Raw genomic sequence first — 27751 nt, 5'->3', positions numbered from 1 at the left:
CAGGAAGCAGCTCACCTTTGTGTCTGTGTTTAGTGTCCAGGTGTGGAGTGGAGCTTGTTGTTGGTGTGTGAAGAAACTGTAAGTTTGCTTTGTTTCCTCCTTTAACAGTTTGTCTTTAGGAACTTTACTGTTTGTTCAGCTCATGTTTGATTTCTTCACACAACAAACTGTGTGTGTTTGAATTTCCGGTCTCTCCATTAAAGTCAGTGTGTAATGTTTCCTGGCTAACATCAGCTGTGTTCAGCTTAGTTCCAGCACAACTCTGCCGCTCCATAGTTCACGGTAACGGACTCACACCAACTGGACCAACGAGGCCGAGTGTGTCCGCCACTCTGAGCTATGTTCGTGTTTGTGTACTTGTAGTTTGTACTTTGTGAGTTCACTCGGAGTCCACAGAGGACGCAGAGTACGTGATGACGCCACAGCCCTTTACCTCCTTTACTGTCACTGTGATTAATATTTACACACGAGACAGCTGCAGAGCTCTGACGCTAAGCTAGCCACACAGCATGCTAACACTAAGCTAATGCTAAGCTAGCACACAGCATACTAACACTAAGCTAACACTAAGCTAGCCAAGAACCCAGAGTGAGGTTAAAGCTGAGTAAACACTGACCTCAGACCAGCACCGTGATAAAGTGAGCTGCTGCTGCTGAACTTGAACAGGTAACAAAGTGATGAGCAGTCAGGCTGCAGGTTTCTACCTGTTCATGTTTCTACAGTAGAATCACTTTGAAGTGTCTTTGTGCTGTTTCATCTTTGATTTGTGTTCATAAACACTCAGAGAAACATCACGTGACCTCATCAGGATCTGTGTTGGTGTGTGGGGCTGTACCTCAGCTTTATGTTGTTACATGCTCATTTGTTCATTTTACACAGTAACATCAAAGTAATGTTATGAGGAGTAATGAAGTAATGTACTCCATTACTTTTAATTAAAGTGTTCTGTGTAATATGTGTAATAATGACTGTTTTGAGTAATGACCAACACAGATCACAACAAAGAGGAAATGCCTCCAACATGCACAAACATTTGACCCACAACATGCAGTTAATGTGCACAAATGTCTTTGATATGCTGCTCAGTGATGGTGGTGACTGTCAAAGCAGAGCTACTGAGAATCAATAAGTGATAGGTTTGTAGCTTGAACCTATTCGCTGGAACGTTGAAGACAATATAATTACACTGCAAAGCAAGACACAAGTAGGCAAAGACTTCATGTTTCTTGTGCATGGGAGAAATGACCGGACAAAGCGCCGTTCCTTCGCTTGACCCCAGTCGCTCTCGTCCGTTCTCCCGTACCACTGTTCTTTTATTGAGGTTACATGAATATGCATAAGTTCATTAACATATGACGTCTACATACACACAAAGAGTACCATAAATCTAGACCCCTAGATAAAACATCATGGCATTATAGCAGTGACAACTCCTCCACAGTAGCAGGTGGGATTTTTCTGTTTTGAGGCTCCTTTTACCTTTCAATACAGATGGTCTGTCTATGTTTTGATCAAGAGCCTTTTTTGGGCAGCTGAAGAGGAGAAGTCTATCTTATGGCCAACCTCTGGCTGTATCTTGGTCACATTACCCAGCAAAACCCAGTATGCAGGTTCATCTGTAACAGTCCTTGTGCCACAGATCAACACTGTTCTGTCTACTTTAGACAGAAGAGCAGTGACGTGGGTGCAGGTCTCTGCGACTCCAGCCTTACAGGTGCAGTGGGCGGCTTCAACCTTCCCTGTGATGCTCACAGTGACCCATGGCTGCAATGCTGGTTCATTCAGTCTTTGAGAGTGCAGCACCTGAAACACACACAGACAAAGTTCATTTAAAGACAAGAACTATGAGCCAAGGCCGACACAAATGTGTTTTATCTACTTTATCATAAATGTAACAAAGTGTCAAGAAAGTTAGCACATACATGTAATTTTTCATTTCTTTATGTGTCCATCTATAGAACGCTGCATGTTATAGTGTAAATCTGCCTGTTCTCTGTCAGAAACCTGCCTGCAGAAAATGAACCTAAAGTATGTAATGCAAGGATGTCATCACTTTCAAGATGGAGAAAGCATAAAGTGACAATTATGAATCACTTAATATGATAAGGAGATTCTGCAGGTCATTAATCAATGTATAAAATTAAAATAAAATGTATTTTTAGTGACACAAGATACAAATATAGAAGCAAGATGTATAATTAGAATGATTTATAATAAATGTGAATTAATTAGTGCAATTTCTTTAACCATAGAGAATAACTAAATCCTTCAGGACAATGTCACATCAATGCACTGAACTCACTATGTTATCCCTCTAACAGCCTCCACACGTTCTCACTGTAATTTCCCCTCATGAATGAATTTATGCTGCACTAATGTGAATGTTTGCAGGGAAATCAAACGCATTTCACATGCAGTACTCGAGCTGACTTACCTTTGTTTGAATGACGACTTGTACGCGCTGATTCCACAGATAAGGTATGAAATATATCAGGCTACGTCAATAGCGGTTGGTCTTCAGGGTTTCTACTCCACGGCCGTATTTCATACGGGTCCACATTTCCAATGCACGCTATTTTCTGCAAGTACTGCTGCTTCGCCTCTGGACGCAATCGGTCTCTATACAGTCCATTCTCTATTGAGCAGCTTTTAAGCATCTTGTAATCGTCGTTCCAACACATTGTGTTTGATTTGATTCGTAGACCCCGAAAATGGTGCCGCGCTCCCACAATGCATTGCGGCGTGACGTCAACTCCAAAGCCCTATACTTAAAGAGATATACGTGTGTTTGGTAACCCATATATCAGCAAGCTAGGAGGTGTGATCTATGCCAGAACACTCTAGAGGAGTGAACGCACTCCCCTCATGAGACATTCTTTCAATCTACAAATGATTATATACTTCTAAGCATATATGAGTAAATATTTCTAAGCATAAATGAATATCAACAATACAAAACCTATCAATAAGTATTATCAATGATGGAATCAGAATCACTAAATTCTTCTCATCCCTGTCAGTATCATACATGTGCTGTATAATGTGATAAATGTAGAGGTGCTGGCTGTTCTCTCACTCGGCTGTTTAGCTGTAAAGGACGCCTCCCTGCCTTTGTCTCATTCATGACCTTTAATAGTCTCTTCTAACATGCAGAGATCTGTATGATCTGTTTCATAGAGTCTAACCAGCCTGTACAGGTAACAACAACAGTCACTGCATCACTGACACACAAACGTCATCTCTGTCAATAAAAACATTCTTACATGGAATAAAAACACATCAGTGGATCATTGCTGGAGCTGCCTGTGACTGTAACTCAGTGACTCCTGTTAATGTGAACTCACTGAGTGTTTGTGGTTTACCTCTCAGACTGACTGAAGATGATGATGGAGGAAGAGGAGGACAGAGCAGAGTCTGCAGGGTCCAGCTGTCCGTCTGTGAGGAGTGACGGGTCCAAAGGTCATAATCCAGACTTCAGTGGTGAACCTGTACCAACGAGGTCAGAGAGCTGAACTCATTGAGTAACAGAAATAATTCTGCACTGACATTATAATCAGTGTTGATTCTGGTTGATTGTCTGACTGTGTTTGTGAGCTGAGAGGAAATGAAAATGAGTTTATTACAAAAATCTCTTTTGTCCAGTTTTCCTGTAAAAAGCTGAACTCTAATCTAAGAGGATTTTACTTACAGGAAACAGCTGCATTATCTGCAGTCTGTGTGATCACAGCTGCTTCAATCATGTTTGTGTCTGCAGAGGTCAGAGGTCACAGTCTGCAGGGTCCAGCTGTCCGTCTGTGAGGAGTGACCGGTCCAAAGATCAACCTCCAGCCTTCAGTGCTGAACCTGGAGCAACGAGGTCAGAGAGCTGTGATGACTCCTTTACATGTTTGTGTTTCCTGGATAAATATGACCTGAAACATCCTCAGATTGTTACAAAGATTCATTAAAAAGAAAACAATGAAAGAGAAAAGATCCAAATGTTAGACTTGGTCATTTGCTGTTTGAGGACAGTGATGCTCATATCTGTGGGGAAAGTGTGACCTGAGTGGGTTCATGTTTGTCTTTAAAGAACAGAGCTGCTCTGATTCTCTTTGTGTCTGATCTGTTAAACAGTCTGAGAGGTCACACAGAGACCCAGCAGCTAAAGCCTGGATCATACTGGCTGCTGTTACTCCATCAGGACAACACTGAACCACAGTGGTGTGGATGTAGTGGATAAATCCCACCATACTGATGCTCAGAGTTAACCACAGGGAACAAAACCAGATGTTACCTTCAGATTGTGACCTTTGGAGTGGACGATGCAGATTTCAATAGAGAATAAATGTTGTTGTTTTTCACCTGTGAAGAAAGAATGTAATTTTCTGAACTTAAGAATTTATGATGCTGGAAAAAACATGGAGACTATAACACAACATTTCCACTGTGTTCATAGAATGAATGTAAAACTGTCACACATTCATTAAATATGCAAAATGTCTACAGAAGCATCACAGGGTCAGACGTGAAGCACTCAGTGATTTTGATCAAATGACTCATCAGTTATTGATCTGTACTACACTGATCTACCACGTTACTAAAGCTGGTGTTCTGGTGGTGGAGGGTGACCTCGGATCATGTTCTGGTTTTGGAGCAGTGATCTGCTGATGGTTCAGTTTAATGAGCTTCTTCAAAATCATCCCTGACATCACCACTGAAAGGACGTCCATGAAAACAGACTGAAAATTACTGATATGTTCACAATCTGAGAGTTTAAAACTTGACAGACTTGATTCAGATGAAGTTATTTGAGCAGAAACTCCTGGATCTTTATCCTGTGCTTGAACTAATTCTTCATGGTTCCTCCACAGAGTGGACCAGCAGAGCTCAGAGGTTCCCAGTGGTCAGTCTGCCCAGCAGCATCAAACACAGCTGGACTCCATATTTATGGTCTGTACATGTACAACAACTACTGTTACATCTGTTCTGTTCACTGTCATCTCCATGCTGCTCTTTGTAGACCAGTGGATCGTCAGTGTGTCCAACATGGATCTGATGTTTGGCTCCATGATTTCAGTCTGATTGGCTCATTCATAAAGTATTCTGTTCCAGCTGCTGGAGGACAACATCATCACTTTTGTGAAGAACGAGCTGAAGAAGATCCAGAAGGTTCTGAGTCCAGGTTACCCAGAATGCTTAGAGAGTCAGAAAAGCAGCAGCAGAGAGGCATTTGTGAAGATCATAGTGGACTTCCTGAGGAGAATGAAGCAGGAGGAGCTGGCTGACCGTCTGCAGAGCAGTAAGAGGATTTCTGTAAAGATTTAAGCTGCTGGATAAATGAACATTTTCCAGAGATGGAAGATGGAGCAACATGTTTTAAAGATTAGTTCTTTTTGGAATTCAGTGTTTATTTTTCTTCTCTTTCAGAACTTCAAGCTCCAGTTTATCATCGTAACCTTAAGTCTAAGCTGAAGAAGAAGTTTGAGTGTGTGTTTGAGGGGATCGCTAAAGCAGGAAACCCAACCCTTCTGAATCACATCTACACAGAGCTCTACATCACTGAGGGAGGGACTGCAGAGGTCAATGATGAACATGAGGTCAGACAGATTGAAACAGCATCCAGGAAACCAGACAGACCAGAAACAACAATCAGACAAGAAGACCTCTTTAAAGCCTCACCTGGAAGAAACGAACCAATCAGAACAGTGCTGACAAAGGGAGTGGCTGGCATTGGGAAAACAGTCTTAACACAGAAATACACCCTGGACTGGGCTGAAGACAAAGCCAACCAGGACATCCAGTTCATATTTCCATTCACTTTCAGAGAGCTGAATGTGCTGAAAGAGGAAAAGTTCAGCTTGGTGGGACTTGTTCATCACTTCTTTACTGAAACCAAAGAAGCAGGAATCTGCAGCTTTGAAGACTTCCAGGTTGTGTTCATCTTTGATGGTCTGGATGAGTGTCGACTTCCTCTGGACTTCCACAAAACTACAATCCTAACTGACCCTAGAAAGTCCACCTCAGTGGATGTGCTGCTGATAAACCTCATCAGGGGGAAACTGCTTCCCTCTTCTCGCCTCTGGATAACCACACGATCTGCAGCAGCCAATCAGATCCCTCCTGACTGTGTTGGCATGGTGACAGAGGTCAGAGGGTTCACTGACCCACAGAAGGAGGAGTACTTCAGGAAGAGGTTCAGAGATGAGGAGCAGGCCAGCAGGATCATCTCCCACATCAAGAAAGCTCGAAGCCTCCACATCATGTGTCACATCCCAGTCTTCTGCTGGATCACTGCTACAGTTCTGGAGGATGTGCTGGAAACCAGAGAGGGAGGAGAGCTGCCCAAGAACCTGACTGAGATGTACATCCACTTCCTGGTGGTTCAGGCCAGAGTGAAGAAGGTCAAGTATGATGGAGGAGCTGAGACAGATCCACACTGGAGTCCAGAGAGCAGGAAGATGATTACGTCACTGGGAAAACTGGCTTTTGATCAGCTGCAGAAAGGAAACCTGATCTTCTATGAATCAGACCTGACAGAGTGTGGCATCGATATCAGAGCAGCCTCAGTGTACTCAGGAGTGTTCACACAGATCTTTAAAGAGGAGAGAGGACTGTACCAGGACAAGGTGTTCTGCTTTGTTCATCTCAGTGTTCAGGAGTTTCTGGCTGCTCTTCATGTCCATCGCACCTTCATCAACTCTGGACTCAATCTGCTGGAAGAACAACAAACAACCTATACATGGTCTAAACTATTTAACAAACCAAAACTTCAATCTCTCCACCAGAGTGCTGTGAACAAGGCCTTACAGAGTCCAAATGGACACCTGGACTTGTTCCTCCGCTTCCTCCTGGGTCTTTCACTGCAGACCAATCAGACTCTCCTACGAGGTCTGCTGACACAGACAGGAAGTAGCTCACTGACCAATCAGGAAACAGTCCAGTACATCAAGGAGAAGCTCAATGAGAATCTGTCTGCAGAGAAAAGCATCAATCTGTTCCACTGTCTGAATGAAATGAATGATTGTTCTCTAGTGGAGGAGATCCAACAGTCCCTGAGATCAGGAAGTCTCTCCACAGATAAATTGTCTCCTGCTCAGTGGTCAGCTCTGGCCTTCATCTTACTGTCATCAGAAAAAGATCTGGATGTGTTTGACCTGAAGAAATACTCTGCTTCAGAGGAGGCTTTTCTGAGGCTGCTGCCAGTGGTCAAAGCCTCCAACAAAGCTCTGTGAGTACATTTGTACTCATGTCTTTACTTTTAACATCCAACTGTGTCAGTAATTTATTTCACCAGGCTTTCTGTCTTTTTATGAATTTGTATCCTAAAGTTTTGGGATTTCTCCAAGACAACTGTGACCTCTTTGATGCCTCAAGTACTTGGTGTACTCGAGACGCTGAATTCACCATAAACTCTGATCATCACTGCTGCTGTTATGTTATCAGTCTATGTTTAAAAACTTAGACTGCATGTGCCTTATGTTGTGATACTTTATATTCACATGCATGCTCCTAGATACATTTCTACTGCAGGTCTATTTTTAGTCACAAATATTGGTGAAACACTTGCTTTTACATGCATGGATGGTGGGTCCTGCATTAAAGAAAGCATTTGAATTACTCAGTGAATCATAGCAGCCAGAGAAATATCCTTAGTTCCACTTTAAACTAAACTCTGCTTCAGTCTTCCACAGTGTGTTTGTTGTTTCTTTGTTGTTGTTGGCCTGCTCTCTCCTCTCACTCCAATCTGGTTGCAGCAGATGTTTGTCCCTCCCTGAACCTGCAGACTTGGGTGCAGCACCTCAGTTCATCTTCAGTCTGAAACCAGCTGTTTTAGCTATATCCCCTCAAGCACACCTTCCCTGGTTATCTCTCCTGTGGTTGCTATGAAATTTAATCTTGATTAAAAACAAAAAAGAAAAAAAAGAAAAAATTCAAGTCAGACTTGATGCCATTTATTGGCAGCATGGTGCCTGTTTGTCAGTCTTTGATGATAAACTGCAGCACAGTCTAAAGCAAACCTGACTTTATTGACTTTATGCATGTATATATTCTTCCTGTTCACCTTGGACACACAACAGCTCTCTGTTTGTTGTGATTGCATCTAGAACACAATTCAGATCAGCCAACATATCCTAATCTAGATGATTTTTAAGTTAAAAATCAGCTTGAATGGCCTGTACTGTATGATGGCCTTGGTTGCACCACATTGATAGCCATGCAGGGTGGTTCACTCCTTGGGCAAGAAGACCGAGGAGTGAGCCACCCTTGGTCAAAGCTTGGTCATTCAAGCTCACTGTTTTCCCCTTGTTGGTTGATGATAAGTATTTTTATTTACCTGAGTTATAGTCATCATTGTCTTCAAATTAACTCACACACTGCTGACTAGCTTACCTGGCTGAGCAGGTGACCCATGTACTGAAAGTTAGAGTCGTGACTCCAGGGCCTGGTTTGAGTCTGCCCAAGACAATTTCCTGTGTGTTATTCTCCTCACTTCACCCTCCCTTCCTGTCTCCTCTGTCCTATACAGTGAAGACAAAAGGCCTCAAGTTCTGAAAACTCTTCTCCTTCATCATCTTCCAAATCATCTCTCTCATCTAAAATCACCAGTATTCTCTGAGTAGAGAATCTTTTCACAATCTTGAATGATAAGGATCCAAGTGGGTAAAGTTAGTTATTTGTTGTGTTCCTATTTGCAGCCAGGATAGATTGTGAAAAACTCTCGGCTGCCAAAATTACATCCAGTTTAGAAGAAAAACATTGAGTGAAGTGTTTCTTTCATCATCCTTCACAACTCATCCACCAGATGTCACAAACTGCAGCAGAACAGTACAAAGCATGTCATACTGGATGGCTGCAACAACCAGAGTTTTACCTACCTTTGGTATTTCTTGACAGCATGAGCGTAATATTTACTGAACAGAGTCGTCTTCTGTAATCTTTTCAGATTCAGATTCAGAACACTGTATTTATTTTCAAGGGGCAATTAGGATACTGACCTTGCCAACCGTACATACAATACACAAACATCACATTGGGGAAACAGGTCAGGCTAGGTAGCTGGCCGGTCAGCCGCTAGAGCAGCGACCCGGAACCGAACAGCGGAAAATGCACAACATCAGGAAAGATGAGGAGAAAAAAGAACTCCCCCCAGACTGAGCTCCAACAGGGAGATCAGTTTGAGAACAGAAAAAAATGACCTTAGCGCAGAGCACATGAAAACTCTTAATACGCCATAGAAACACATGACAAGCAAAAGGGATGGGTAAAGGGTAAGAGACAGCCGGTGTAGACAGCGCATCCGGGCCTGAAGCATTAGCGCTGGTCCCCTCGACCCATCGTCTGCATCGGGAGGGGATAGGCATGCTTAGGATGGGAAGGAACAGTCTAAACACCGTCTGTTATCAGGGTGAGATTTGTTATGTTCAGCTCCAGCCTTGAGACCACAGCTGGCGCCAGTATGTTAGCCGCATGAAATGATGGTGGTTTTCTTTGGTGCGAACAACTGCATGTCAATTTCACAGCTGATCTAACAGTCGGTCACTCGTTTCTCAATCTCCCGTTGGAGAGCCACGAGCTTCTCCGAGAGGTTATCTGTTTTGCACTCAATGAGCAAAGTCTGAGAACTCACGACCGCCATGAGCTTCTTCAAGATCTTATCCGTGGTGCGTTCAATGAGCTCATTTTGAGAAGTCACGATCCGCCCCATTGTTTCAGTCACAGCGGGCAGTCTTGTGGGGTTTTGAACAGCTGATTCCACTTTCTTTAATCTTCAATAAGCCAGGGCCAAGCCAGCTCAGATCAGCAAGAACCCTTTGCTGCTGTGAATGTCAGTGCTGCTATATTTCAGGATCAGGCTCTAAATGTACAAATGGATCTGAGAAGATTTCCAATCATGTTTCTACTAGATTTACAGTTTGTTTTCATGTCTTCTGACTCAGAAGGTGGAGCAGGTGGAGCTTACAAGGAGTAAGTGCTGATATAGAAGAAGAGTTGTGTTTTAATGAAGCTATTTAGTTAACCAATAATTGTATTGCATGCTGGCATTAAAAAATGTTTCATTTGACTGATTTAATTAATTTGTTTGTTTTCTTCCAGACTGAGTGGCTGTAACCTCTCAGAGAGAAGCTGTGATGCTCTGTCCTCAGTTCTCAACTCCCAGTCCTCTAGTCTGAAAGAGCTGGACCTGAGTAACAATGACCTGCGGGATTCAGGAGTGAAGCTTCTGTCTGCTGCACTGCAGAGTCCACATTGTACACTGGAAACTCTCAGGTCAGGATCCAAACATATCATTAAAAGATATTATTGTATAAACAACCAAGCTTTATAGAATTGGCAGGTGAACTTTTCTTTATCTTTGGATTGCTTAGGAGATTCTTAATTACCGTCTGAAGAATTTTTTACAGTCACATATTTTGTTTCAATGGTAAAACAGAATTATTGTTCAGTTCAATGAGCAGGTGGGTGTGAGATTCATAATAATGAGGTATATTTGTATTAAAGATGACTAAACTTGAACAGTAGCTAGGGCTCTAGAGTGCGACCAATTTGGTCGCAAATGCGACCAAATTTTTCAGTGGTGCGACTAAAAAAAATATTTGGTTGCACCTGTGCGACCAACTGTTCGGTTAGCAAAAAAAAAAAAAAATCTGCAACCTTCCCTGTGGTCAACAACAGACACACATTATGCCCCTATCGTGGACTAAACCAATCAGATATGGTAAGGGGCGGCACCTCTCTGATTGGCCGTGGTCCAGTTGAAAGTGCAGGTGGAAGTGGGAGGTGAGTAGCTTGAATAAAACAATATCAATTCATTAAATCCTGAATTGACTTTTAAATATAATGCTGGGCTCACACTGTGCAATTTTTGGCCCATTTTGAGCCGATTTTTGAGTCGTGCGACCGTTTTGGCGATCGGCCCGATTTTGGCCTTCATCGTGTGTCGTGCATCTTGTAGTATACGTGGGGTAACGAGAAGCGATTGACACCTCACGACCAGCTCCCGATCATCAATCGCTTGGTCGTGAGGATTTCAAACCTCCTCGCGACCGTCGTGAGGGTGTCACCGCAGTATCTCACACTGCGCATGCGCAAACACAAATGTCAGCGAAAAAGACGGCACAGCACGGCAGTGCAGCGTGTGATCTGGACACAAGTGATGGAGGCACTTGTAGAACTTTGGAAAGCTCATCTGAGCCTTTTCGATGTGGCCTCACAAAATTATCACGACCACAACAACCGTGGAAATATTTGGATCTACATTGCTGCTCAATCACAGCTGCCTGATCAAGGTTTTTCATTAGCAATTTAGCAAAGTTGATGGTGGTGGTGTGCGTGTCTGTGTGAGTGAAAGACAGAGAGGGAGAGCGAGCGACAGAATTTCTGTTATAACCTTCATTTCAAATCAAATCAAATCAAATCACTTTTATTGTCACATCACATGTGCAGGTACATTGGTACAGCACATGTGAGTGAAATTCTTCTGTGCGAGCTTCACAAGCAACAGAGTTGTGCATGGCCATTTTGAAGCAGGCTGGGACTACAGACAGACAGAGGGAAAGGTTGAAGATGTGTGTGAACACTCCAGCCAGCTGAGCCGCGCATGACTTGAGGACGCGGCCGGGAATCCCGTCCGGACCAGTAGCTTTGCGCGCGTTCACCTTCCTGAAGCACTTCCGCACATCCTCCTCAGACACAGTGTGCGCACTGACGTCATCCGCGTTGCGCACACTGTCCGGTCTCATGGTGTTCGCTGTGTCGAATCTAGCGTAGAATACGTTTAGATCCTCACACAGAGAGGCCGTGGTCTGCGGTGTGCTGGTTTTCCCTCTAAAGTCTGTGATCGTGTTTAGTCCCTGCCACATACTCCGAGCGTTGTCAAACTGTTGCTCCACCCTGTCCCTGTACTAGTGTTTGGCTGCTTTGATCGTCTTCCGGAGTTGGTACTGTGCGTGTTTGTAGTCCGATGTGTTCGCGGAGGCAAAGGCGGTGCTCCGTGCCGCGCGAACATCTCCATTAATCCAGGGTTTTTGATTTGGGAAGGATTTAACTGTTCTGGATGGGACGACATCTTCCACGCATTTCCTGATACAGTAAATCCGCAGACTGAGTCTGTGTATTCATCAATGTCCCTAGCAGCCACGTGAAACATTTCCCAGTCCGCGTGATCAAAACAGTCCCGCAGCGTAGACTCCGATTGGTCCGTCCAATGGTGCACCGCCCTCCGGGTTGGAGCTTCCTGTTTCAGCTTCTGCCTGTAGGCGGGCAGGAGCAGGATGGAGCGGTGATCTGATTGGCCGAATGTACGCATCCCGGAAAGAGGTGTAGCAGTGGTCAAGTAGCCGGTCTCCACGAGTGTTGAAATGGATGTGTTGGTGGAGTTTTGGTGAGACTTTCTTCAGGTTTCCCTTATTAAAGTCTCCGGCTGTGATAAACGCTGCCTCTGGGTGTGCGGTTTCCTCACTGCTGATTGCGCTGTACAGTTCCCTGAGTGCTCGGTCAGTGTCGGCTTGTAGGGGAATGTAAACAGCCGTAATAATCACGGCTGTAAATTCCCTCGGTAGCCAGAATGGCCGGCACTTAATCATCAGGTACTCCAGGTCCGGTGAGCAGAAGGATTTGACCGGGTGCACGTTCGCATAATCACACCAGCTGTTGTTGATCATGAAACATACACCACCGCCTCTGCTTATTTTATGGACGCACAGTGTGAGCACTCAGGTTGCATCAGAGCATCAGGTCGTATAGTGTGAGACCCTGCATCGTGACCTACGAACTTCTAACCCCTGTGAGTCAATCGTACAGTTTGAGCAGGAGCTGAATCGCGCAACTGACAAAATCGCACAGTGTGAGCCCGGCATAACTGTGTTTTGCCAGAAACGCCAGATTCTCAGATTAAAGCTCACAAAACCATTTCAACAACAACCAAACAGCATGTGAGAGCAGGTACACGGATTCCACACAAAGACGTAAACACAGAACGGACCCGACGCATCAGAATCAACTTTGTCTTTCTCGGCTTTCTCACCCAACGGCTGTAGACAGACACGCTGTCGGAGCTTAGCGATTCTGATGCGTCCGGTCCGCGCTGTGATTATGTATTTTTGTGCTGATTCTTAGCTGCAGGTTCACCGAGCTGAATTTTCCTGTTTTGCTTCCATGACTATTAAAATCACACTTCATGCACAGCTAGCTCTCTCTCTCTCTGTACTTCAAGAACAGTTTCCCGTCTCAAATCTCTGTTTTCTGTATTATTCATTTGCTTATTACCCACCAGTCTACAGTTGTTTACAGCGCTGTGGCTGCTGTCTTTTTCTTTTCTTTTTCTTTTTTTCGCTTAAATGACCTCGGACAAGAAAGCCTATTTTTTCTGTTGTTCAATACTGAAGAAATTTAAACTTTATATGCAGAACATTGTAGAATATTTTTAAGGTTATCTGCTATAAAAAGCCAGTCCAGGAAAATCTCCTTCATGTTTTTCTGTGTTTTATTCTCAGTTACTTTCACACAAAGGCATCTGCTGTGATGTTCACAATTCTGATGAAGTCAGTACTGATAAATGATCAGTACTGATAAATGATCAGACGCCCATGGCAAAAAGTTAGTCTAGAGCCCTGGTAGCTGTGTGAGTTACTTTGTTTACTCGTGTGATGATGTTGTGAGTAATTTAAAGCTGAACTAAACTTGTAATGAGTTTAATAGAGTTTCTGAAGTAAGTGTACTTGGAGATATTTATGTGTTTACTAAAGTACAGGAGCAGGAGGCTGTGTGTAGCATAGAGGAACCCAGACCTCAGCTTTGTCTCCTGGTTTCTGTTGCTGCTGCTACAGTTTCCCCTCATCGTTCCCTTCAACAGTCTCCTCAATGTAACAAATCAAATTGTTACTGTATAGATTCCCGTCTGAATGTTGCCATGTGCTATTAAAACTAAAAGCGATGTTTCATACACCCACGTGGTTCAGTCACACAGTAACTGATGGTAAATAATGTTTGTGTTGAGCACATCGTACAGGTCAGCTGCTCCACACAGATCTCAGGTTTACATCCTGGAACAGTTTGTGATCATGAAGGATAAACCTCTCTTCCTCTTTGTTTCATACAGATGTGACATGAACAATAACACATTCATGAAATCCTTTTAGGAACACAAACACTATTGTAGCTGGAGAATATATTTGAATGTAGGATAATGTAGGGGATCATAAACAACAGTAATAACTAACCACCACCTCACCATTTGGGTTGGTAGCTGCATGTTGATTGATGAAGTCATTTTCTTCTTCCTCCATTTCTACTTTATTAACATCAGATTAAAAGCTGCACAGAGACAGGCACTGGACATGTTTAGCCTAGCTTAGTACAAGGACTGGACATGGGGGAAACGGCTCTCATCACTGGATCAAAACATGAAAACAAATCTGAAGTAAAGTTTTGCTGAAGTGAACTGTGGTGGTGCCCAATGTTCTCTCTAAGCTGCGCGCGTGCAATTGCACACTGCTGGCATGGTCTCTGCACACAGAAAATCTGTGTTGCGCACAAAAAAAAAAAAAATCAAATCTCAATTGAAATTAAAATTAACACTTTAACAATTCTGCTTTGCAGTGTTAGTCAGTAAGTGACTGGCTGCTCCCGTATGGGATTAGAACGATGCCACCTTATCCCATAGTCCAGCCAATGATGCGATTCACATTCGTATATACACAGCTAATCAACGTCGTTGACAGGCTATGACAGCGTCCTTATGTGCCGACACCGGTGTTTTAGCAAAGCGGCTGATGTGGAGTGAAGCCACGTTAATGACAACGTGTACAACCATTGGAGATGTGAGCAGGACAGACGGAACAATTGACGGACAAAGTGTGGACTTTATACCAGTTTTTAAATTGTGTTGATCGGCCACGTAAAACCAGAGTTATGATAAAAATATCTGCAATGTTTGGTTTTCTTCCTGAATAGTATTGTTGTTTATAACAACGATACTATTCAGTATTTATTGCAACAAACTTTGTTGTTTGCAAAACTCAGTAACCTTTTTGAAGAATTAACTATATAATTATAAATATGTTTGTTTTCTTTACAGTTCCAACCTTTTATATAACCTTTTGAAGGAAAAACACGACTTTTTCAAGTCTCTGTCCTGTGTTTAAATGTGCGTGTTAGTCCCCATAGGGAAATAGTTCCTCTGCATTTAACCCATTCACCCAGTGAAGCAATGGGCAGCCACCAATGCAGCGCCCAGGGAGCAGTGTGTAGGGACGATACCTTGCTCAGGGGTACCTCAGAGTAGCCGTTCAGTGGAGTCGAACCCCCGACCTTCCGATCATGGGGCCACCACTCTACCTACTGAGCTATCCCTGCCCTGTGTTTATGATAAATGTACGACTTTAATGTGAAACATTCAGAAGTTTTTCTCTTGTTGTGTTTGTTTGAAGCTGCTTCCTGTTGGCTTCAGCTGTTTGGAGTTTCCATTTTCTAAACTTCTACATTCTGAACTGTCTTCAGCTCTGAACAGATGATGAAACACTGAATGATTTCAAGCTCACACTTTGTCTAATAAACTTACATCTTTCATTCTTTATACAGATTGATGGACTGTGGTTTGTCAGAGATCAGCTGTGATTATCTGGCAGCAGCACTGAAGTCCAACCCCTCCCATCTGAGAGAGCTGGACCTGAGTAACAACTACAAGCTGCAGGATTCAGGAGTGAAGCATCTGTGTGGTTTCCTGGAGAGTCCAGGATGTGGACTTGAAACTCTGAGGTCAGTCAGCATGTTTTAGTTGTGCTGAAATGAATATGATGTGAAAGTTGTGCTGACACTAAACTGCAGACATCAGGCTGATATTATACTGATCCACACTGAGGATCTTCATGGTAAAGTCTGTTTTCTTCTTCTCTGGTTTAGTCCATTGACTGCAGCAGAACAATGTTCACATTTCAAACAGTGAGACTCAACGTATGGCCCGCGGCCCACACGCGGCCTGCCCACCTTTCCTGATTCAGAGAGAGGGGACCCTGATTAACTGTGTAGTGTTCTTCCTCACAGTTCTAAGTATCAGACACAACAATGAATAATCCACAGCTGACTGTCTTTAGCAGGTCAAAGGTCACGGCACACAGCAGACAGTGGGAAATATTATAATTCTGATCATTTATCAGCACATATCCATATGTATAAAAACAAAGCTGACACTGTGAGACTTGATCAGAGGTGTGATCATCACAGCAGAGGCCTTTGTGTCAAAGTCACTGAGGATCAAACAGAACAGACAGACAGATGAAACCTGCAGCTTCAGGATCTGTGAGCTGTCCACTTTCAGCCCCGACGGCGTGTCCGTGTACGTGCCGTCAAGTGAACGATCCACGCTCTGTGTTTCCATCTTTGTGTGTTTAGCTGCTCTCATTTACTGTTTTATCTGTTTGCTTGTTGTTGAAATACTTTTGGGAGCTTTAACCTGAGATTCTGGAAAAATACATTTATATTAAAAATCGATTCAGGATTGAATGAATCAACATCGCTTTATTCAAATTAAAACCATTTAAATAGGAAAATCCATTTTTTTTACAGCCGCCTCTAATGCCGGGTAATGTCAGCTGGTCCATGTGCAGCTGGCTGTGAGGCTCAGGGAGCGTCTACAAAGTGCAACACTGAAAGAACATCATCCATAAATATTGAGTAATAACTGGACTCTCATACAGCGAGACTCAAATGCCTTTAAACATCAGCTTATCCTGCTGATCCAAGTCCAACACTGAGTTTGTAAAAACATGTTTGTCAATCATTTTGTTTGTTTTCTGAGGAAAATGATTCAGTAACTTGCTGCTAATACACAACATTTCATCATATTTCCTCATAACCCTCTTTTGTCTGACCATTTGATCCCGTTTGAATTTGCAATAAAGGATCCACAGAGTTTGGTGACAATGATGACAGTAGATGTTTGTGTGAAAGTGCTGGAAGCAAATGAGTGTGTGATGTTCTTTCAGTGTTGCACTTTGTAGACGCTCCCTGAGCACCGGTCTCACAGCCAGCTGCACATAGAGACCAGTGTTGTTAGTCCAGGTCAGAAGATGACTTGTTGGAATGAAAATGAGCTTGTAGTTTGTCTGCTTTAATAATGTGACTGGAAAAAGGTGTTGGACTTCAAATATGTCCATTTCTTTCACACTTCACCTTTAAAAGTGAAGCCTTGTGGTTCATGGAAGGAAAAACACGACTTTTTCAAGTCTTTGTCCTGTTTTTATGATAAATGTACGACTTTAATGTGAAACATTCAGAGTTTTTTTCTCTTGTTGTGTTTGTTTGAAGCTGCTTCCTGTTGGCTTCAGCTGTTTGGAGTTTCCATTTTCTAAACTTCTACATTCTGAACCTTCTTCAGCTCTGAACAGATGATGAAACACTGAATGATTTCAAGCTCACACTTTGTCTAATAAACTTACATCTTTCATTCTTTATACAGATTGAGGGGCTGTGGTTTGTCAGAGATCAGCTGTGATTATCTGGCAGCAGCACTGAAGTCCAACCCCTCCCATCTGAGAGAGCTGGACCTGAGTAACAACTACAAGCTGCAGGATTCAGGAGTGAAGCATCTGTGTGGTTTCCTGGAGAGTCCAGGATGTGGACTTGAAACTCTGAGGTCAGTCAGCATGTTTTAGTTGTGCTGAGATGAATATGATGTGAAAGTTGTGCTGACACTAAACTGCAGACATCAGGCTGATATTATACTGACATTCAAGCGACTGCTGAATCGTACAGGTATTACAGCAGTGATATATCTCCTGTTGTCAGACCTGCAGGTATCAGGCTGTTGTTTTCGTTTATCTCATAGTGGACAGAAATTATTTTTTGGAGTGATACAAATAATTTATGTGGCATCAGAACAGCTGATTGTTCTGTAAATAGTTTAAAATGTTTATTTTAAAAAAAAAACGCCTTGGCTGCATTTTTAGGTAAACAGCTGCAAAAAAAAAAACAACTTTGTTGTTTTCAAAACTCGGTAACTTTTTTGAAGAAGTAACTATATAATTAATTGCCCAACGTTGGTCATTATTTACTGTATTTTGCAGACAGAGCGTTACAGACTCTCTCCCAGACCACAGACTCATAATACAAGTCAGAGCTTTATAAAAAAAAAAAGAAAAGAAAGAAAGTTTGCAATGTATGTTTGTCTTGAAGATGTAAGAAGATCACACGGTGCTTTTTATTATTGTGTTGGTTTGTTTCCTGTCTCTTGGATGGAGCCCAGCTGTGCGTGGCCCCTGGGCCTGTGGTCAGAGTGTGTGCTGGATAATCCGGCCCAGGATGAGGCCAAACTGATATGGGATGAAATGTCTGTCACATAATTGAGCCTAATTTAAAAACATCCTCTATAAATATTGAATAATAACAATAATAATAAAGGGTCAGAAGATGACTTGTTGGAATGAAAATGAGATTGTAGTTTTTTGCTTTAATAATGTGACTGGAAAATGGTGTTGGACTTCAAATATGTCCATTTCTTTCATATTTCACCTTTAAAAGTGAAGCCATGTTGTTCCTTGAAGGAAAAACACGACTTTTTCATTTTTTTATGATAAATGTACAACTTTAATGTGAAGCATTCCGAGTTTTTTGTCTTGTTTGTTTGAAGCTGCTTCCTGTTGGCTTCAGCTGTTTGGAGTTTCCATTTTCTAAACTTCTACATTCTGAACCTTCTTCAGCTCTGAACAGATGATGAAACACTGAATGATTTCAAGGTCACACTTTGTCTAATAAACTTACATCTTTCATTTTTTTATTCAGATTGAAGGACTGTGATTTGTCAGAGATCAGCTGTGATTATCTTGCAGCAGCACTGAAGTCCAACCCCTCCCATCTGAGAGAGCTGGACCTGAGTCACAACTACAAGCTGCAGGATTCAGGAGTGAAGCATCTTTGTGTTCTTCTGGAGAGTCCAGGATGTGGACTTAAAACTCTGAGGTCAGTCACATGTTTTAGTTGTGCTGAGATGAATATGATGTGAAAGTTGTGCTGACACTGTGGATCAGTAGGCCCACAGACCTCTATACAGGCAGTGTGGTTCTACTCTTTGTAGAACTTCTGATCCCTGATCCTCTGAGTCTGACTCAGTAGATAATGCAGAGTTCTGAGCTGATGTGGGTGAGAGGACTCAGGCAGCCTGACAGAGTTGATGTCCAGGTCTTCCCTGCTTGTCCTGATATACATAAACATGAGTATCCTTGCAGGTCAGATCTCATCAGTCACACCTGTTAGTGCAGCTCTCCTTTAGATTGTAGTGCTTGTTAAACTAGGATGATTTTAGGAGCCTGGACTGCAGACTCCAAGGGAAGATATTACTTGGAAAGGCCAAAGCAACCTATTAGAGGAGTTTGCACTAACATAGATAAATACGCAGATTTACACCTTTAGTGTCTCACAAAGGGTTAAAAAGTGAATGTGCACAGTGAGGTTGGTGGTGAGATGGCCATTCCAGTCCTGTAGATGTGATCCAGCTCAGTATTCATGGAAATAATCCGGAGAGCAGGATTCCTTGATGAATGTCACATCTTCTTGAAGTTATAATCCACAGGGAAAACCGTGAAACTGTCGATCTGATATCTACTCAGCCAATCAGCTGTTTACATGCCCTTCACTGATCTTCAGCCCCACCTTATTAACACCCCCTCTCTCTCTTTTACATCTGAATTATCTTCACTTCACATTTCAGTCAGTTCAGATTTCATTAGCACGTTCACTTTAGCATAATCCATTTTAATCCAAACACCTTTCTCTTTAAACTCTGTTTGTCAGTCACAGTATATGCAGTACAATCCTCTTTTTCACTGCGTCACACACATTCACACCTAGAGTCCCAGAGAGCAGTCATTTGGCTTTTCTACTCTTAAAACCCGCCTTCCAGCCAAATGGCTGGTAGGCTTTTAGCTAATATCCTGTGTTTACCTGTGAACTGCTGCTTTTGTTATGTAAATAAGGTGGGGCCATGCTGAGCCACTTGGAGTCGTTAGTTTCCTGGGCCACAAGGAAACTTGTTTCAGTTTGCCATCTTAGGGAGAAATCAACACACATGGGTGTATTTCCTTTGTTGCTGAAATTTATTGATAAAAACAGTACAAAAAACAAAAAACAACCATTTGTACACATATTTACAAATAATAATAAAAAGTGAGTACATTTCAATATTTTCAGCAATCACTCACTATCCTGGCACTGCCATAGTATCTGTAGTCTGCATTTACTACATGTGTATGTGTAGCAGTGAAAGCATTTGTGTTTGACCTGACACATGGCTCTTTTTCCAGGGATAGGTGTGGAGGGTTGTGTCCAAAGCAACTGTTCGTTTCTTGCCTTCTTCCCAGCCATATGAGAGTTAGTCGAGGATGGTGGTTTTCCGTCTAAGAAGTTTTTGCGCAAGTGAAAGCGATGTGAAGAAATTGTCCGTGGTAACATTTCTGCCCTTGTCTAGGAATGGTTCCATCAGCCTCATCACTTCATTTTCAGACAGTCTCTCCCCACTGGGACGATTGGGGTCCTTGCCAAGATATGGGAAGACATTGCAAATGTAGTTGGATTTTAGGCCACCCAAAACTTGATACCAAACTTGTCAGGTTTACTTGCAATATACAGCAGGGTTAGGGTTATGCTGTGGGTTTCCCAGGTTTGCTGACCAGCAGTCATGTAATGATGGAACCCTAGTAAACCCCCGCAAGATAACAATTGCATCCACCTCAACACAAAAGGAAGTTAACAGCTTTTAGCAGCTCCCCACCCCCACACACAAACAAAGAGGCAGTTGGCAGTTAGAAATCAGCAATCATTCACACACCCCTACTTCTCAGGTAACAACCTAATTTACATATGAATTGATGCTAAAAGACTAGCCAATTTAGCTTCCACTTGGCTGACTTGGGTTAGAAAAGCCTGGGACTTCCAGTGTTCAGAGATCAGAGTGTCCTGTGTGTGCTCTCATTCACTCACTCTCATATGGTTGAAGTCTGTTTGTACACAGGCTAATCTGGGACTCTCCACCATCTGACCCTAGAAATAAAGAAGCTTCTTGGATGAGAGGTGAAATGTCTTCAAGAAACTTAAAGAAGTCCAGATGCCTTGTTTTTCTAAGCTCTTTAGATGACTGCGAACCTTCACAGACACCTCATCAGTGGGACTCTCAGAGCTACCAGCCTTTTCCTACAATCACAAAGCTCTTAATTGAAATCAATGTTATCAAAGCTGGAATCAAATGAGTCCAAGTCTTCTGCTGATTCAGCATCACATTCATCTTTGGTCCTTGCTCTGCATCCCCACCATGGACTTCATTCCTTTCCAAGCCAGCCTTGAGTGTCCTTTATTCAACTTCTGCTCTGCTTTAATTTTAGACCTGATTTTAGCTGCTTTAACTCTCTTTCGACAAGTTTCTGTGCCTCGATCTTTTTCTTCTATCCCTCATAACAAGACAGCTTCTTCTGACTGAGAAGATGTTTGAGAGATTTACTAATCCAGGGCTGATTTTTGGGGAAAATAGTTCCTGTTTTCAAAGTAATCCCCATTTTTCCCAGAAAGAAATGTAAGTAGAAATAAATGATCTAAGTGAGAAGATGAGCCTTTAAAAAGGCTCTTCTGAGGCTGCTGCCAGTGGTCAAACCCTCCAACAAAGCTCTTTAAGTAAATATGTGATCATAGCTTTAGTTTTTAAATGTTTATTCTAGTTAACACAGATCAGGTTGGAACAACTCAAATAAAATATCAAAAATACTAAGTGGTCATTGGTACTCAGTTTGTTCAATACTGAATACAATGGAGCACAAATTGTCCACATTTCTGAAATATTTCTGGGTGTAACTGTTACCAAAGTGCAATTTAGACCTGGGTTGTGGTTGTTATCTAAGTGATAATCATCAATTCTACTAAAACAAATACAAAATAAAGAAATTTGACACATTTTGTTGATATCAAAAGCACACTGAACGATTCAGTGTTGTTTTACTGCTGTTCTCTCTTCACTTCTTCTCCTCTGATTCTCTCCACATGTTGCTCTGCATAAGTGCTCAGTTTCCTGACAAAACAAGATTAAATATTGCTAAATATAATAGTATCTCATTACACTTCAACATAAGTGTTTTATTTTTGTAATTGTTTATCTGTTATTTTTCAGACTGAGTCACTGTGACCTGACAGAGAGAAGCTGTGAAGCTCTGTCCTCAGGTCTCAGCTCTCAGACCTCTAATCTGAGACAGCTGGACCTGAGTAACATTAACCTGAATGATTCAGGCGTGAAGCTTCTGTCTGAAGGACTGAAGAGTCCACACTGTAAACTGGAAACTCTCAGGTGAGATCAAGCATTTTTCTTTCATCAACTGACAGAATTAGCAGATTAATAATAAGGCAGTCCTCTAATAAGAGGAGAAGTGGAGGTGTTTTGAAGGGCAACATACTCTTATGTTAACAAGACGGGAAGTACTTCCTGGGAACAGCTTTCTTTGTTATTGTCTAAGTAGAAACATGATGGTAAAACAGTGATGAGTTTGCAGAGGTGAATCCACAGCACACAACACAACAATGCTGTTGCGTGCTGAAAACAGACTTCTCACAGATTCTGAGACTGCAGGTTTCATAACTGTCCAACCAAAATTCATTGAACCAGTAGTAAATAAACGTCAAAAACTACGCTTCATGTTTAAAAAAACTGATGATCAAGGGGATTTGTGTTTACATCTTATTTTGTGTAATCTGTTCACCTGCTGTTTTAGCTGTTTGGTGATTGTTGAGATGGTTTTGTGAACTTTTAGCTGAGATTCTGACATTTCTGTAGATATCGCACATGTCTAATTACCGTATTTCCCAGACTACAGAGCACACCTGAATATTAGCCGCACAAGCTAAAATCAGGGGAAAATCCTGTTTTGTACATACATTAGCCGCACCTGACTAAAGGCCACAGGTGTTTCAATGTTGACTTATCATATGTAAGAGAATATGCACAAATCGAATTGTCAGGAAAGAGATGGCTGTTTGGAGACACATCACTTTTATTAATATTTTGAAAAACAAGTTATGGGTACATATTTGCACAACTTTTTAGGTATATGTACAAGTAGCGGTAATTACAAGTACGAAACATGTACTGCGCTTCATAAATGAGTAACAAATGTAGTACATAACAATAACCTACAGCACACCAGAAAAATAGATTCAGACTACCTTTTAGGCTCAGGTGCAGTGACACGGCTTTAACAAGAAGAAAAGTCAGTCATTCACCATCTTTCTCTTCTTCCTGCGCACTAAAACCACCAAAGTCCTCTTCTCCAGTGTCGGAAACGAACAGGCTCAGGGTGGCTTTGTCATCCACTCTCAGCTTCTCTCCTTCGTTGTCACTTACAAAACCAAACAAATCCTCGTTGTCAGTGTCAGAGTCGAACACCCTCTGAAGGGCAATGGCGGTGTCCTCTCCATCATGCAGCAGTCCAGCCCTTCGAAATCCGTTGGTGATCGTGGATGTTTTCACACTTTTCCACGCTGTCAGAATCCAATGGTGGAGTTGAGCATAACTTGCTTTTTGCACGTTTATCGCCGCTCATCATCCACGCCTCCAGCTGAATGCGTAGCGCTACTTTGAAGTTTGTTTTTCGCGCTACTTCGTACGGCACTACGTTGCCTGGCGGATGGACATATGACCAACATACCACTCTTGAACCCCGATCCTTCCGCCAGGCAACGTAGTGCCGTACAACAGCAGAACAAACAAAACAAATCCGCTCATGGACAATCCATAGAAAAGCCGCACCTGACTAAAAGCCGCAGGGTTCAAAGCTTGTGCAAAAAGTAGCGGCTTATAGCCCGACAATTACGGTACTTTGTATAGCATGAATGGCCATAACGAGGTTTTTAACGGTAAGAAAAGTTGTAAAACTTAAGAAAATATAGTTAAAAGTCCAAAACCTTCTACGTCTGGTGGCTTGTGGTAAGGAGCAGATCAAACGAGTAAAGAATTACGTTGTCTGTGAAGGTTCTCAGTCATCCAGGTCATCGTAGTCAAAGGAGCTTGCAAAGAAAAGCGTCTGGACTTCTTTAAGTTACTTGAAGACGTTTCACCTCTCATCCGAGAAGCTTCTTCAGTTCTAAGGTCAAATGGTGGAGAGTCTCAGATATAAGCCTAGTGGGAGTGACCCCCCACAGAGGGACAAAAGGACCCCCTGATGATCCTCTAATCGCCTGAGCCAAGGTGTGAAAATGGGTGTGGGCCCCAATCAGCCAGTTTCGGGTGAGTTCATTGTGAAACCTGGCCCCACCTTATCATGCGAATTCCTGAGATCAGATGGCCCAGGATGTGAGTGGGCGTTAAGGCGTCTGGGAAGGGATCTCAAAACTGGATTATAGATGGCAGAGAGTTGGTGTCGTAAACCCCCGCCTCTGTTCAAAGATGGTCGCTCACAGTGGACATAGATGGCTGGTCCGTATGTGTGGGCTTCCGGTAAACTTCGATGTTGAAAGAAGCCATCTATGTCCACTGTGAGCGACCATCTTTGAACAGAGGCGGGGGTTTACGACACCAACTCTCTGCCATCTATAATCAAATGAATTATCAGCTGCACAAAGGCAAAGCTATTCAGTTGTTGGTGTGAGTTATTTAAATGGAGGATGGAGTCAGACTTTAAGCTGCTGGACTCAGTCACTATATCCTGTTGTCCTCATAGAACCTGGATACACAGACTCACCTGTGACACAGTGACACACAGTGTGGGCTACACACACATTAGAAAGTGGATCAGTCACACTTGTGCAATCATTTGTTGTGCTGGGAAACCATGAACACTTTGAATCACATTAATGGCTTTGTTACAGCAACATTCAATCATGAGTTCAAAAGTAGTGTATTGTGTACTTATTTTAATAGTACTGCAGTATGAGAAGTGCAACATTCAGTGTGCAGAAACAAATCAGGTGCTTTCTAACAGCAGTGTTCCCTTTAACACAGTAGCAGTTCAAATATTTCTGTTAGTCTGAGCTGAAACATGAATCTATTCAAATATCAAATCAAAGTTCTTTGCCTCTGCCAGGACGTTAACATTTGATCTAGTTTTTTACAAAGTTGCCCTCAGCGCCCAGAGCCACCAACATACCTTTGATCAACAGCAAGTGAACATTTATAAATGTGTGTTTGCAGAACAGGAAGCAGCAGAACTATTGTTCTGTTATCAGGCAGCAGCACAAACGCTCATCAGCTCATTTACTGTGCAGGACTTTGAGTGTGTGAAGTGTTTGTTTGTGTTGGATTTCCTTTGGAGAATCTCAGTCAGAAACAAGACAAAGAAAAACTCTTTCAATAGTCCAGGTTGAGTTGACAACATGAACTGCATTTATCTTCCTCTGACTTGACATTTTCTTCCTCCTCTGCACCGAGCCAGCTGCTAAGACACACAAGCTCATTGACATTTTCTGATGATAAAGAAACTCTCTTCTTCTGTACAATATGAGCAGCAACAGAGAACAAGCTTTCACAGGTACAGATGTTGCAGCTGTGGCCAACTACATGTGCTGCATGTTTGGAGCAGCACTCTAATGGACAGGCCTCTGTACTGATGGTGGGCTCTGCTCTGTATCCACCACACTGTTCTCAGCTGAGTCTTCCTCCTGTTCACAATCACACTCTGATGAAGCACCAATAGGGCCAACTTTTTCTCTAGTGGCTCGGATGTTGTTGCTTCCACAGGTTTCCCTCCAACAACCCTCTGTTCCTTCAGTAAGTTCAGTAAGATCTGGGTAAACACTTGAGCTCCTTGAATCTGGCTCCAGTGCAGCAGCAGTTTTCATATACAATGTTGGCATTTTGCTTGCGTGTCTCCAGGTCTGTTCTGAATGTAGACTTGAATTTGACCACGTAGGTGGGTCATCATCTGAGCTCTCCATCACCTGAGAGAGATGACAAAACACAGAATCACAGAGCATGAAACCATTTTTTCTCCTCCCAGAAGTTCAGTCACAGACCTGCAACAGAAACAAGAATCAAAGATTCAAATGACGCAGAGCATTCATTTACTTATATCCACAAACATGTCCTCTACATATTCATGCTGTATTTACACACACATACAGAGGCTGTTTGTCTCGCACACACAGACAGGACACTGAGAAATACATCATGTTAAATATACCTGCAGGCTTCCAGCTGTGCACTTTGTCCCTGTTAGCTGTTGTTGCCATGGCAACCTTGGTGTTGTGCGCGATGCAGGGACGTGTTCAAAGGCAGACGTCTGGCAGCAGCATCATATTTGATGCACTATCTGTACTGAGTGTGCTGACTTCATTTCAAATGTCCCACTGCTGTGCAACATGAATCACATGTTCTGCATGTTTCTGTAACTCCCAGGTAACCATGGTTACCCAGCTACGTCCAGTAGTCTCCACAGAGACCAACAGCTGGTTCACCGTGGCTTTCGTAGTCTCTCCTTTTTCTACAGCTCATGTGTTCTTCTTGTGATGGTGCATCTTGAGGGAGGCTCATACATGCCGTCATTTGTTGATCCTAAGAACGTTCCTCAGACCGACTTCTTCAACAACACTAATCGGCCTGCCGTTTGTAGCTACTCACTTCACTGTGGCGTTTGTTAGCTTGTCTTTCTTTGGTTTATCTAGACTCCTCCCACCAGCTGAATCTACGTAGTCTGCCCAAGCCTCCCACCTCTGTTTGTTTGGGTGGTTTGTTTGCTGCCATCAACAGCGTGTAATGCATTTAAGTGATACTTCAGACATGAAGTACTCCGACGATAAAAAACTCAACTTTGCTTCCAGATAACTTTAGTTGTATCAACACTGCCTCCTGGAACAGTTTAAAATGAACATGTCAAAGATCTGTACCTGTCTCCATGTTTCTGTCCCCGCCCCTTTCTTTCTGTCCTGGGTCATGTGAACGCTGCAGTAGTATTAGACCCACCCTCAATGCTCTCATTGGCTGAGACGCATAATGATGTCCATTTCAAGCCAGCACTGGTCAACATCCCTCCTGTGACCCATGCCTTTTATATTCAGAGCCAGTGAGCACTTTCACAGTAATCATGATTTTAAAAAACTGTGATTAAATTATTGCTGACGTTAATCAGTTAATGAGTTAACGAGATAATAACAGGTTAAGTTTCCCAAATAATTAGACTTTGATGACAAACTGATGTGATCTCCATGTTTCCTTTGTTGGACTGTGGGCGAGTGTCAGAACTGAATATACTGAGTAACATGTAGAGTTTAAATGTGTCAGTTCCAGTTTTAGAGCTCTAAAGTGCAGCTATCATGTTAGGAATATGTTAGGAATAGACAGGAACACTGAGCACACTGAGGTCAAATCTTTATTTTACCACTCGCTGCATTCTTGATGTTCATGAATTCAGCAGGTTCATGATTGTCTGCAGCATTAATCTCATATTTCCATTAAAAGTGTTGAATTTGACTGTTTGATGTTCTTTATGATCTCTGGCACCAGTTCCTCGGTAGGCTGAGCTCAGTCCATCCATTTAGTGAAATGCTGTTTAAAGGTCTCCGTGTTCTGTGAGCGTGCACAGATCCTGAAGCAGAAAGCCTGGGTTAACAGAGAAATGATCATCACTGTGATGATGCTCATCATTTCTGACTGGGATTTGAGGTTTTGTCAAAGCAGCAAAGAAAGCCTGGCTATGTTGGACTGGGTGTGGCAGCAGCTCCCAGTTTGAGTTCAGGAGACAGACACCCTCTCTACTTTGAAGATCAGCTTCAAACTTTCCTTTTTGATAAAGCTTATAGTTAGAGCTGGATCAGG

General features: G+C 42.6%; 2 protein-coding genes across 2 annotated transcripts in view; both read left to right on the top strand.

The window, feature by feature from the left end:
• LOC147336843 (protein NLRC3-like) lies at positions 1-22749 on the top strand. The gene is made up of 9 exons (XM_086286229.1): positions 1-78; positions 3370-3499; positions 3755-3856; positions 4851-4929; positions 5092-5278; positions 5407-7207; positions 10075-10248; positions 22181-22297; positions 22719-22749. Exons 2-9 carry the CDS (start codon positions 3381-3383, stop codon positions 22747-22749), a joined length of 2610 nt encoding a protein of 869 aa, XP_086142355.1. The 5' UTR covers positions 1-78; positions 3370-3380.
• LOC147336841 (stonustoxin subunit alpha-like) overlaps positions 15565-27751 on the top strand; it is a 28067-nt gene continuing 15880 nt past the window's right edge. Inside the window, exons 1-4 of the mRNA XM_086285645.1 lie at positions 15565-15735; positions 17435-17611; positions 18757-18933; positions 22124-22297. The gene's annotated coding sequence lies outside the window, so the exon portion shown is untranslated. The remainder of the gene's footprint in view (positions 15736-17434; positions 17612-18756; positions 18934-22123; positions 22298-27751) is intronic.

This window comes from Aulonocara sp. 'chitande type north' Nkhata Bay, linkage group LG3, assembly GCF_057382095.1.
Source record: "Aulonocara sp. 'chitande type north' Nkhata Bay isolate Kocher_YH1m ecotype deep benthic linkage group LG3, A_spYH_male_GT1.1, whole genome shotgun sequence".
Taxonomy (NCBI): Eukaryota; Metazoa; Chordata; class Actinopteri; order Cichliformes; family Cichlidae; genus Aulonocara; species Aulonocara sp. 'chitande type north' Nkhata Bay.
This window is presented reverse-complemented; position numbering and strand designations above follow the sequence as displayed.

Excerpts from the sequence above, each read along its gene's own strand:
- LOC147336843 (XM_086286229.1), top strand. The coding sequence starts at position 3,381 with ATGATGATGGAGGAAGAGGAGGACAGAGCAGAGTCTGCAGGGTCCAGC. Across the intron at positions 3,500-3,754 it reads GGTGAACCTGTACCAACGAG|AGGTCAGAGGTCACAGTCTG; the intron begins GTCAGAGAGCTG and ends TTGTGTCTGCAG. Across the intron at positions 10,249-22,180 it reads TGTACACTGGAAACTCTCAG|CTCTCAGACCTCTAATCTGA; the intron begins GTCAGGATCCAA and ends CTCAGGTCTCAG.